The 12465-nt window shown below is 34.6% G+C and overlaps 2 protein-coding genes across 4 annotated transcripts in view; both read left to right on the top strand.

Annotated features, from left to right (window-relative positions):
* The first annotated feature begins 3299 nt into the window (after positions 1-3299).
* Positions 3300-12026, top strand: LOC104900351 (peptidyl-prolyl cis-trans isomerase CYP71). 2 transcript variants are annotated; one of them, XR_791072.4, is made up of 14 exons: positions 3300-3746; positions 4109-4194; positions 5498-5586; positions 6107-6346; positions 6522-6643; positions 7445-7520; positions 7702-7809; positions 7893-8069; positions 8181-8398; positions 8523-8655; positions 9733-9956; positions 10595-10748; positions 10888-11032; positions 11609-12026. XR_791072.4 is itself a non-coding variant. In XM_010687762.4 (13 exons), the coding sequence occupies exons 1-13, from the start codon at positions 3520-3522 to the stop codon at positions 10969-10971; spliced, it is 1938 nt and encodes a 645-aa protein (XP_010686064.1). In that variant the 5' UTR covers positions 3300-3519; the 3' UTR covers positions 10972-11588. The 2 variants fall into 2 exon arrangements, 1 of the variants encoding a protein (XP_010686064.1); XM_010687762.4 differs by lacking the exon at positions 11609-12026 and having other exon boundaries at positions 10888-11588.
* The window catches only part of LOC104900349 (SKP1-interacting partner 15), a 21642-nt gene continuing 20856 nt past the window's right edge, over positions 11680-12465 (top strand). For both annotated transcript variants that reach the window (XM_057396290.1, XM_057396291.1), the window contains exons 1-2: positions 11680-11799; positions 12170-12273. In XM_057396290.1, coding sequence (XP_057252273.1) covers positions 11680-11799; positions 12170-12273 — 224 coding nt within the window. The remainder of the gene's footprint in view (positions 11800-12169; positions 12274-12465) is intronic.

The raw sequence follows: 12465 nt of genomic DNA, 5'->3' as shown, positions 1-12465 counted from the left end.
GAAGTGATATTATAAATAGTACATATTAAAATATTAAATAGATGAAATAAAAAAAAGATGAAGCACATGAAGGTGTCAAGATATCCCATCTAGGCCCTGCTTAAGTATTGGATACAACATTAGAGTATGAACAAAATATAGAATTATTAGTGACAAAAGCATATGGTTTTGGTGTATTTTAGCATCAAAGTCAATGCAAAAGTTGGGAGATGAGGAAACATAGGATCCCAACAAGACAAGTATAAACAAATAACAACAAGACTTAAACTCCTCAACTTGGGCCGAAAAAACCGGTCGAGAGCGGCGTGACAGGGGATTAAACCGGGTCGAATGCCATTTTAGTTTGGGTTTGATGACTGATATAACATTTGATTTGCTTAGGGAAATAACAAAAGAATTAACTATACTACTATAGCATAAAAAGGTTTTTGTTTTTAGCCCCAAGTCCAAATGGACGCCCATGTGGGTTGCTTTTGTGTTATTTGCATGAAAGGACGTGGAGTGGAGCTTAGCTAAGATCTAGGGGGGGTGTTAGTGATTCATGCAACATTTTCAAGATGTGACTTAGATGAATAATACTTAATAAATGTGTTATGTTATATGAAGCGGATTGCAAATAAGATATAAGGAGGCGTTTGGTTCGTTGAGAGGAAAGAGAAAGGGTTACAAGAGTAATGGAAATGGTTTCTTTTTGATTAAAAATGTTGTTTGGTTAGGAACATCAAAGAAAATAGAAAATTATTATTATCTAATGATAATAATAATAATAAATAATAATAAAATATAATAATAATAATAAATATAAATAAAATAATAAAATAATTATAATAATTATTATAATAATAAATAATAATAATATATAATATTAATAAATAATAATAATAAATAATAAATAGTAATATTAATAATATTAAATAATAATAATAATAATGATAATAATAATAATTATTATTATTCTTATTATTATTATTATATAATAATAATAATAATAATAATAATAATAATAATAATAATATGGTAGAGCGATATGGGGTAATCCCAAACCTTGGGGGGTGGTGGGGAATCAATCTAAGGGAAAGGAGGGTAATCCTAATAAGAAAAAGGGGTAAATGGTTTGAAAAAACACACTAACCAAACACTCACAAAAGGAAACAAGAAACTCAATTCCCTTTCCCTTTCTTGAAACCCTCCAATCAAACGCCTCCTAAATACATTATATAAAGTGAAAATTAGTTGTAAATTTATGAGAAAAGTTTGCATTAATGTAATAAATAATCAGTTAATGCTTCCTTTTTTTTCATTTTTAGCTTCTTATATACAACTCTTATGACTGCATTTAGCTTTTTTAACAATAAATTTATTGTCATGTAGTAATTACATTGGAATAAGCTCATGCTAAATGAGCTTTTATTTTATTTTTCCTTGGTAGGATGATCTGTAGAAAATAAAAAGAGTATAATATTACGAATTATTATCGGTAAAGATGTGTTCTTTTTCTACTGGACAAACATGATGACTCTCTTGCAACCATATTAGCTCTCTGCTAAATAAACAAACAGGACATATTTCCACGTATATACTCTCGACTCCTTGTATGGGTAACATTTTGTTATAGTAAATAGGAAGATTTTTAAGTAATGGAGGGAACATGTTCTTAATTAGACATGTATATTTATATACAATATCTATAGAAGAAGTTAAACAATTAATTAGACATATCATCCTGGTATAAAAAGTTGATCCCTCTAAAATAAACTCCAATAAGTATGGGTTAAAATAACAATTAGTTGAGCACTTTGTACTTAGTCTCATAACCTAGACAAAGCTTATAACACCTTGTTGTTTGTGGTCATCTTACGTGCTATTCTACAAGATGGCCCATGAGTTTTGAGAGCCATTTTAATCTCATACCCTTAGACAAAGCTTATACAGTATTCCATCTTGTTGTTTGTGGTCATCTTATGGGCTGATGATGGCCCATGAGTTTTGAAAGCCATTTTTGCTGGAAGAAGGTTAAAGCCTATAGGTTTATTAGTAATATCAAGGGTGTCTTTGAGGATGTCTTGGTCGAATCTTTTAGGTTGCTCTCAACAATATTGGCTTTGAGCACAAAGGTTCGGCGAAAAACACGAGTTTTTGTCAAAAATTTTGGCCCATCCCTGCTATTACTTTTAAGATCATGATTCAAATTTGAGTTTGAATATCTGTCCACCTATCATAGGTGCGTCTGCTATCACCTCTAATACGAAGTACAGATTACTAAAAAAAGGTATGAAAATAAAGAGAGACAAAGTAAAGGAATTAAGAGGAGACACCATTAAGTTCGGCATGCTTGCAAGTCGCACGTTATATAAACTTCATAGTGTTCCAACTAAATTTAATATATTCACAAATCTATTTAAGATGAGCAAAGTTAAGTGATAAAAGAAACTCATATAGTATCATCTTTCCTATTCTTGTTTGAAAATATGTGTCTCTTTCTTGTTATGGCACCCCCTACTCTGAAGATATATTTGTCATTTTCTCAACAACCTTTTCTAAAAGAAACAATGGTTTATAAAATTATCAACCAAATTAATTGATTCAATTCATGAAAGGAATATTAATAAGTCAAATTCAAATTCCATCTGTTATTTTTACTTCCCTCTCATCTTAAAAACATTAGTAGACTAGAAGCCTATAATGTAGCCAAATGAAAACGATACTAGTAAAAGTGTAGAAGTACCTTGAACCTCTAGCTCCGTTACGTCAACATAGACAATATTAGTTCAACTTCAAAATGAAGTGTCTCATAACAGTCCAATATCTTGACAAAACAAAGACATGTATAGCAAATATTTTGAACCCATTGCTCAAAACCTCAATTATGTTTTATTATTAAACTAGTTAAAAGTTATTATTAATATAAATTATTTATCAATATAATATTTTATGATAATAACACTAAATATAACTTAGCTTAGTGGTTAAGACTTTAATATATGTACTCGAGTCTCGGGATCAAACTCTATACTATGTAATTTCTAAAAAATTTATTATACATGAATTACATGAACTAAAACTTCCTAGAGAGAGCGTCACGTGACACAATTTTTTATTTATGCACGCCTTTTAATATATTTGTATAGATAGATAGAGGTAGGGAAGCCCACAACCTAGTAATTAGTGCTAGAAAGTAGAAAAGGCTGAAGATTTTGGCCCTCCTGAAAGAAAGAAAGAAACAAGTGCAACATCAAAATATAAAAATAAAAGCCCTAAGGCCTAACCTACCTTTACTAAATAAGCCCAACCTCATAACTCCGTAATCCACATTCTTGCGTTATTTGTTATTTCCTCTTCTTCCTTTGTTTATTTTCGCTACTTTCACTTCAATTCGAAACTCCAAAATCTGAAAATCCACCTCCATTGCCAAATTATACCATTTGTTACTTCCTCAATATTCGAAGAACACAAACTATTTTCACGAAACCCTAATTTCACTTTCTCAATTTCTGTGAAATTTGATAACTTCTGTCAATAATGGGCGATCCCCAGAGTGAGAGTGAGAGTGAGAATGGAAAAATGGCGGAAGTTGCAGATACTGAGAAGAAGAACGCCATTAATGGCGGAAAAGCAGAAATAGAAGAAGGAGATAAAGAAAGAGAAGAAGAAGAAGAAGTTGGCCCAGCTTTACCTCCTCAACGTCGTCCTAAACGTCCTCTTCAGTTCGAGCAAGCTTACCTCGACTCTCTCCCTTGCGCCAACATGTAAATTTTCTCTCTCTTTCATATTTAGGGTTTAGGGTTTTTGTGTTTGGATTTTTATTTTATTTTTAGGTTAATTGAGCTTTGATTTTGTGATGATTGGGATGTAATCAACTTCAATTGAGTGATAAATTTGATGTTTGCTGCGGGAAAAAATGCAAATTCAATTCGTTACCTATTGGTGTTTTCTCAATTTTCCAAGTGTTTTTGATGTAATTTGATGTGCAGAATATGTTAAAAGTTATTATTTTCTCAGTTAATTTGGTTACTTTAGTTGAATTTGAATTAGTTAGGTGTTTGATGAGAAGTGATTTGATGGGAAAGTTACAAGGTGGGTGCTTTTTTGGATTTCTATTTTTTAACAGGTACGAGAAGAGTTATATGCATCGAGATGTGGTCACTCATGTCGCAGTGTCCTGCGCTGATTTCTTTATAACTGGCAGTTGTGATGGTGAGTTTATTGTCTTGCTTGTTATAGTTTTCTGTTTATATTGTGTAGTGAGAATTGAGGGATTCTCATTTTGGTGAATTTGTATGTTGGGTAGTCTGCCTTATAAGAGCTTTGAGCTGTTGTACTTGCTCTCTCTATTAAGGAGGAGTTTATGATTGTTTGCGGATCACGTATAGCAGATTGTAGATTGTACCATCTCGAGATGGGAATAGGGCCTAGCAGAATGCTGGCCTAATCATTTTCCCTCAGATGGTGTCTCATGATGATCTCGCCTTGGAATATCTGATGTCTTTTAGCTGCTAGTCCTATTTTGAGTGTGTATTGGTGTCTAGCCAAAACATCTTGAATAGGGCATGATGATAACAAGATGACAAACCACGATCCATTCATAGTCCCATAGTGGGGCTCTTCTAGAAAGATGTATAATCTTACCCAAAGGAAGCAAAAAGACAGTTCTGGAAACACCTGAAAAAAAAAACGTGAAATTGGACATTCCAACTAACCAAGCATATACTAGAGTGCTTGTGGGAACTCGGATAGATTCTTTTTGGTGCCTTTCTTATCCAACTTAACTATTTTTAAAATGGGCTGACAAATGGGGTCATTGAGGGAGTGGAGCGCATAGGGAATCAATGAAAGAGGGAGGAAAAGGCAATAGTAGCTAATAAGTGAATATATGTATGTAGGTACACAATAAATCGATGAAAACACATAGAGATGAGGGGAGCCTTGGATTTACTACATGAGCTGGTTTAGATTTAAATGCATGTGTCCTTCACCGTCATGGTGATCGAGGTGTCTATCCCAGTTTGGATGTGATTCATTTTGGAGTATGCACGTGATGTGCTATTGAAATGTTGCTAGCTGGTCAGACAATAATGAAGTTTCTGAAATACTGTCGTACAACATCAAATCTGAGATCTGGTTCAGTACCTTCCTTGTGTAGTTGTAGTCCGACAGGAAGAATGATTTTGATTAAAATATCGAGGAAGCATTCTCTGTTTTGATTTCATTTTTGAAGGTTAGTGTTTCCAAAACAAAATTCATCATGAGACTCCTTGTTGCTGATCTATACCGAACCATGCTTTATGACACTTTGTATTGGGCTTGCTGATTCTTTATATGTGCGTTCCATATGCTTTATGGCAGATAAGTTTACTTGGCATCCAATAATTGTATTTGGATATTCTATGATTAAAATGACAATATTCAACATTTTTTTGGTACGAGCTCATCAAAATTTAGTTCTTTGTATTTGATTACTGATTACTTGTCTCCCTATGTGATGTTACATTTTGCTCAGGTCATCTGAAGTTTTGGAAGAAGAAACCAATCGGCGTGGAGTTTGCAAAGCATTTTAGATCTCATCTTGGGCCCATTGAAGGATTAGCTGTGAGTTACTTTGCTTTTGGTTCATCTGGTTGTGTCCAACTTCTGGTTTGCTTCCATGTCTTCTCTCTTGTTGGAGTATTTCTTCAATTTATGGTGCTGTAACAAAAAATGTATCACCACAAATTTACTATATTGAGTTAATGTTTCAATACTCTAGATGCTTGTTTGGGCGTGTCCTTTATTTATTTCGTGATCTATTTTTTTTCGTGGGGGTGGAGGGGTGGGGTGGGATGTTTACTTCTTGGAATTAATTTTGTGATGTTATTTCAACTTGTTTAGTTGACAAGCTCATACTCAAGTTGAAGTGTGTCTGAAGCGTCATCTAGATTATAATAGCCACAACATTCTTGTCACTTGCAGTGCCTTGAATTTACTTTATAGTTTATACTGTCTTCAGCTCATACTCAAGTTGAAGTGTATCTGAAGCGTCAATAAACACAGCATTCTTGTCACTTGCAGTCCCTTGAATTTACTATGTAGTTTATACTGTCTTCAGCCATGACTTGTTACAGTTTTGCAGGTTAGCATTGATGGGTTGCTTTGCTGTACAATTTCTGATGACCATTCTGTAAAAGTGTATGATGTGGTGAACTTTGACATGATGGTGATGTTACGCTTACCATATGTTCCGGGGGCTGCTGAGTGGGTTTACAAACTAGGAGATATCAAAGCGAAGCTGGCCATTGCTGATCGTAACTCTCCGTTTGTGCATATATATGATGTCCGAGCTGGTTCTAATGAACCTATTATCTCAAAAAAGGTAAATACTGGCAACATAATGCTTGCAACCATTGAAGGAGAGAGGAAATGATTCAAGAGGAGGTCGGGAGAAAGAGAGAGAAGAAAAAGAAAGAAATCTTTTCGTACTTGTGTCATTAATCTTTATAGTAAGATTACTCTATTAGTTTGTAACTTGAACTCCTATTTATGGGCAGATACACAGTGGACCGGTGAAGGTAATGAAGTACAACCCTGTCTTTGACGCTGTGATATCTGCAGATGCAAGAGGAATAATTGAGTACTGGAATCCCATGACACTTGATTTTCCAGAAAGTGGGTATGTTCTTGTTTATATGATTGCCTTTTTGCCTACTAGCATGTATCAATTTTGTAATAGCTTTGAAACGCACCTTTACTGAAGTGGATCATGGAAAATTATAGAATTATGGTCCTATGGTACAAACCCTCTCCTTTCGTGTCTGCATTTAACATCATATTCATGATGGGCACACCCTCTTCTTTCATGTCTGCATACTGCAGTTAACATCTTAGTCATGATGGATTGATGGGTCCAAACCAACATATCTATTGCAACGTTAGGTTTCCAAAAAATATCTCAACTATGCTCTGGTTATATTATTAATGTCGCAGGGAAAGGTTTAGCAGTTGCCAGTTGGAATCTTGGAATTCTTTGGAACGCACTTTAGTTTGTATGGTGCATTAGCCTTATCAGGTCATTTTAAGGTCTGGTGGCGTACAATTATGACTGAAGCTTATGGATATTATAATTGCATCTTAAAACTATATGATGTCTTGTGGGATCACACATTTAGAAATGGTCAAGCATTGTGGGACGCAGGTTATACTGCATTTTGGGTTAGGGGGAATAATAATTTGTGGGAGAGTTAGTTGTTGCTGGATATGTACGTGTTGGTGAAAGAGTAATGTCTCCCAAGTCCCACCTCATCCTGTGCAGTAATTTGATAAAATTCCAAGCTATTGACTTGAAGGTTTCCATTTTTATGTATGTTTTAACTCTTTGCACATAGTATGCTGTTGAGCGCAAATGTATTTGTAAAGAGGGTTTTCTTTTATGCTCTGAAACCGATACCTGACAGATAGTATTCCTTGGTTGCAGAATTGCTTTCAAACTGAGAACTGATACAAATCTTTTTGAAATGGTGAAGTGTAAAACAACTGTTTCGGCAATAGAGGTACCTTTTTCTTTTAATTGGTGTATTTAAACATTTGCATCATGGTTTTTATGTCCCATTTCCCTTTTTTCAATAATTAATTATTTTGTGGGGTTTGTATATGCTTTGAAATATATGGAAACATGTTGGTTGGTTTTTCCCTTATGCCATTCTCACGTTTGATTATTGTTTTATACGTTAGGTGAGTCCTGACGGTAAGCAATTTTCCGTTACATCACCTGATCGAAGAATACGCGTATTTTGGTATAGGACGGGTAAATTGAGGCGAGTTTATGATGAATCACTTGAGGTAGGGTTAGAATTGGAAAAGTTCTCTGTTAATTTCAAATATTGGCCTGTTTTCTCTAATGATGATTCTACTTTCTTAATTAGGTGGCTCAAGATCTACAAAGAAGTGACACTCCTATGTATCGCCTGGAGGCCATTGATTTTGGAAGACGAATGGCTGTCGAAAAGCAAATTGAGCAAACAGAGACTGCACCTCAACCAAATGCGGTCTTTGATGAAAGCTCAAATTTTCTCATCTATGCTACACTCCTTGGGATAAAAGTATGTCATAAGTTTACGTTATAGATGCTAATGCACTAGTTGTATTAAATGGGTGAGAAAAATAGCCATCTGTTATTTCTGTGACTTTATGGATTGATATGAATGTTGTAGGTGGTAAATTTGCACACCAATACAGTAGCACGAATTCTTGGGAAGGTGGAAAGTAATGACAGGTTCTTAAAGATTGCCCTGTATCAAGGTGACCGAAGTAGTAAAAGAGTGAGAAAGATGCCTGCAGCTTCTGCAAATGTTAACGAAAGCAAAGAACCCTTGGTAGATCCAACTTTGCTGTGTTGCGCATTTAGAAAACACAGATTATATATGTTTAGGTATGTATTGTATTTAATGTATATGATTCTTTGTAATTCATGTTGCCACATAACATATGTTAGAGCTTGAGGGGCATTTTAGTGTAAACGATCCAATTCTCATACAATATATTGCCTAACGCAGTCGAAGAGAGCCAGAGGAACCTGAAGATACCACTAAGGGTAGGGATGTGTTTAATGAAAAACCTCCTGCAGATGAACTCCTGGCAGTGTCAGAACTAGGAAAATCAGCAACAACTTTCCTTCCAGAGAATGTGGTAAGTTTTGTTATTGCTTTGTTTTCAAACTCTCTCAAACACATATAATCGCTGTCCAGTGACCCCTCCAAAAATAAAATATAACCCATTGTCCACCGAATTCTGGAAAGAAACGCATATTTATGCTTAAACAGTTGCACCCCATATATGGTTTTATACGTTGATGTTCAGTTGTCATCTTCCACTGAAGGTGTTTTTCTAATATACTTGCTTTGCTTCAAAATACTTGTAATGCTTTGCTTCAAAATACTTGTAATGCTTTGCTTAAGACACTGATCAAATAACAACTTCAATCAGTAATATCTTTTATCATCTTTTAGTAAAAATTATAGAAGTTGATATTTATACTACCTCCGTACTTTTTTAGTTGCAACATTTGCTTTTGTGGCACTATTCATCAACCAACTTTGTTAAATTATCTCGCATCATTATATAAGAAAAAACATAGTCAAGTAGGGTCTTGTTTAATTCGTCTCAATGTGAAGATTCCAAATATAAAATATATATAGTTTTTACTTACACCCAATAAGAGATATTAACGTTCAAAGAAGCGTCTCGACAAACGTGAAAAAGCAAATGTTGCAACTAAAAAATACTCCAGGTACTTAATATACAATGAAACTAATCCAGAAATTTTCTCATAATACCATTATATATATATATATATATATATATATATATATATATATATATATATATATATATATATATCAAAGGAAATGTTGCCAAAATTAGTATGTAAAGAGTGCAAAATGTCAAATTTGTTGCAAGTGTATGAAAGTGCATGGAGGAAGTATCTATATAGTCTTCCCTTAAAAGGATCCTGCATGTTCTCGTCTCTAGCCTTCTGGTCAGAATCTTTGACAAAATTTATATTCTTTGAAACTAGTATTGCTTCTAATCAAGGAAAAAAACTTAGTAATGATATATATGGATCATCTATAACTTGTTTTGGTATGAAATATTTTCTTGCTTTTGCATTGAAGGTTATGGAGCCTTTTGTTACAATTTTTAATCCTTTGTTGTTGATCTTTTCTGGTGTTTGCTTTCTCATTGGCTCTTATGGTTCTGATGCAGATCCTAAACACCACTATGGGAGACGTGCACATGAAGCTCTATCCTGAAGAATGTCCAAAAACCGTGGAGAACTTCACCACACATTGTCGAAATGGATATTATGATAATTTGATTTTCCATCGTGTCATCAAAGGTTTTATGGTACAGACAGGAGATCCACTTGGTGATGGAACTGGTGGTCAATCAATTTGGGGAAGAGAATTCGAGGATGAATTTCACAAAAGGTGATCAATTCTATGCCAACTGTCAGTATCTCTGATTTTATCCACCATATACTTCTGATTTGTCATGTATTTGAACACCAAATGCGTCTTGTCTTAGGAGCTATCCTAAAAAATACCATAGTTTCACTGCAAAAATTTCCACTCTGTTTACACCTTTCCATAATTGTCCATATATGTGCTGCACTTTCTCAAAATAGTTGATGATTAAGATTAATGCACAAATATTAAGGATTTAAAAGTTATTGCACTTGTTGTTAAGGTGATCAATAGTATTTGGCTATTTGCATAGGTACTCTAGTCTAAGGCAACAGCCAACAAGTATATTCCAACAATGAATTGACTAAAAAGAGGCAAGTATTAAGTGATTCTAAACATAGGGAGGATCAGAGCAATCTTTTTATATGATATATGAAGGAACTAACTCCTCTCTTGTGCTTGTGTGTTTGCTTATCTATGTGCTGATGATCTTTAACCATTGGACTAAGATGCAACTTTTTTGTTGACATTTTTACAGAGAAGGTTATTCTAAATTATGATCACGCAGGGGGATAGTCTTCATTTACATAGGATATACCTTCTTAATAACTGCCTGCTATATCTTGCCATGTAATGATTTGTCATTTGTATCTACTCTGCAGTTTGCGGCATGACAGGCCCTTCACAGTTTCTATGGCAAATGCTGGTCCGAATTCTAATGGTTCTCAATTTTTCATAACCACGGTAGCAACTCCATGGCTTGATAACAAACATACAGTGTTTGGTAGAGTCATCAAAGGAATGGACGTTGTACAGGTGTGACTGGACACTCTTGTTCAATGTTCTATTTTGATAGTTGTTTGAGCGTCTGTTGCTAGTGATGGTTAGTAAATTTTTCCTACACGGATAGTTTATATTGCTTATCTAACCGTCAAGTTGTTTCACTTCCGAACAGGCCATAGAGAAAGTGAAGACTGACAGAGATGACAAGCCATACCAAGATGTCAAGATTCTCAGTGTAACCATACCCAAATCCTAAGAGTGCTTACGTATAAACAAATGGATGGTGGCTAGTATTGGCTGCAAGTTGTCAGGACCAGGTATGAGTGTGATCCTTCTTTGGTACTGTAGGATGGTTTTAGCATGTCATGGAATCAAATGTTTGGAAGGGTAAAAAAAATTCCAGTAGGTTCACAGAAGACTACAAGAAGGGCTTGCTGTCTTGTTGATGGTTTTGGATTAATTATACCGGCACTGCCTCAGTGTGTTTTGGACTGCCTTACATTTAGACTTTGGATCTACTTGTCTGTGAATCTGGAAAGATACTGGGTTGTTTGTTCGTTTCTCTTTTTTATATCTTGGGAGGGGGTAGGGGCGATGCTCTTGGTGTATTCTGCTATGGGCAGGGGTTGGAGTCAATGCATACATCCAAATTTAGGGATGGGCAAAGCAAAGCTCTAACAGCTTAAACTAAATGATTCCGAAGACAATCTTGTCTCAATTGAACAAACAATATCGGGAAAAAAAATGCTCATTTATTCAATATCATCGTAGAAGTCTACTCCTATCTTCTTTTCTTGGTTGTATGTTTTGGATCGCATCATCGTCATCCATATATGAGCCCTTTTTCTATTTATATAATATTGGTTGGCAATATTCCTCCGCTTTCTGTCCAGTTGCCTTGGCTTTGGTCTGAGATAATATTCTATATGGCAAGTCCTGTGTGATGGGTGAACTGTAAAGAAATATGTCGAATTGCATTGAAGTGTTGAAATTCTCAAAAAAAAAAAGTGGTTGCTACACAAATTGTTTTATCCAGCAGCTGTTGGCAGCTGTGAGGTTGTTGATGACTTCCATTATTGCCTTGGTGAGTAATTGGGATTTGTTTTTTGTGCCTTTAAGTTCATGAACATAATTATAAATTGATTTGATTATTCATGAGAGGCAATACAACAATGGCATCAATAGTAAAGGTAGAAGTCATTTACAAATCATGAATTCTTGTACCCTTGCTAGTTGCTAGGGATACAGGATACTTCTATGTTATTATTTTTCATTGTCAAGACATTAATAAGAATCTTGTCATTTGTTCTACTGTACTGTAAATGTTAATGATCAGACTACTACGACCTTTTTTTTTTATATAGCCCTTGTAATATCGAGTTGTGGGTTTTGGAGGCCAAATGATTGTTTTTTTGTTTTGCTACGATAATATAATAGGTCAGTACTTTATATAGGAGGTTGAAGCCTTGAAGGAACTTCTAACAGGGATTTCGTTTCATGCGTTGGCTTTTACTCTTGTGGATCATGATACCTTAACTTCTGTGTATAGAAGTATCAAGTATGTTTCTTCAAATACAATTCTCTTATTCTTAAGAAATTTTTCAAAAACAAGCGAGATATCCTATGGCATGGCACAAGGAAATCATATAAGTAGCCTAATTGCCAAAGCCTCCATAGTGCTCCGGCTAGATTCCCCCTTTCACGTTTTATACTTTGCTCATTTGAGCAATGTGACAAATTGTAAAAAAAA

Source organism: Beta vulgaris, chromosome 7 (assembly GCF_026745355.1).
Source record: "Beta vulgaris subsp. vulgaris cultivar EL10 chromosome 7, EL10.2, whole genome shotgun sequence".
Taxonomy (NCBI): domain Eukaryota; kingdom Viridiplantae; phylum Streptophyta; class Magnoliopsida; order Caryophyllales; family Amaranthaceae; genus Beta; species Beta vulgaris.
This window is presented reverse-complemented; position numbering and strand designations above follow the sequence as displayed.

Coding starts and splice junctions, on each gene's coding strand:
- LOC104900351 (XM_010687762.4), top strand. CDS start 3,520: ATGGGCGATCCCCAGAGTGAGAGTGAGAGTGAGAATGGAAAAATGGCG. Junction 5,587..6,106: donor GGCCCATTGAAGGATTAGCT/GTGAGTTACTTT, acceptor ACAGTTTTGCAG/GTTAGCATTGATGGGTTGCT. Junction 6,347..6,521: donor AACCTATTATCTCAAAAAAG/GTAAATACTGGC, acceptor ATTTATGGGCAG/ATACACAGTGGACCGGTGAA.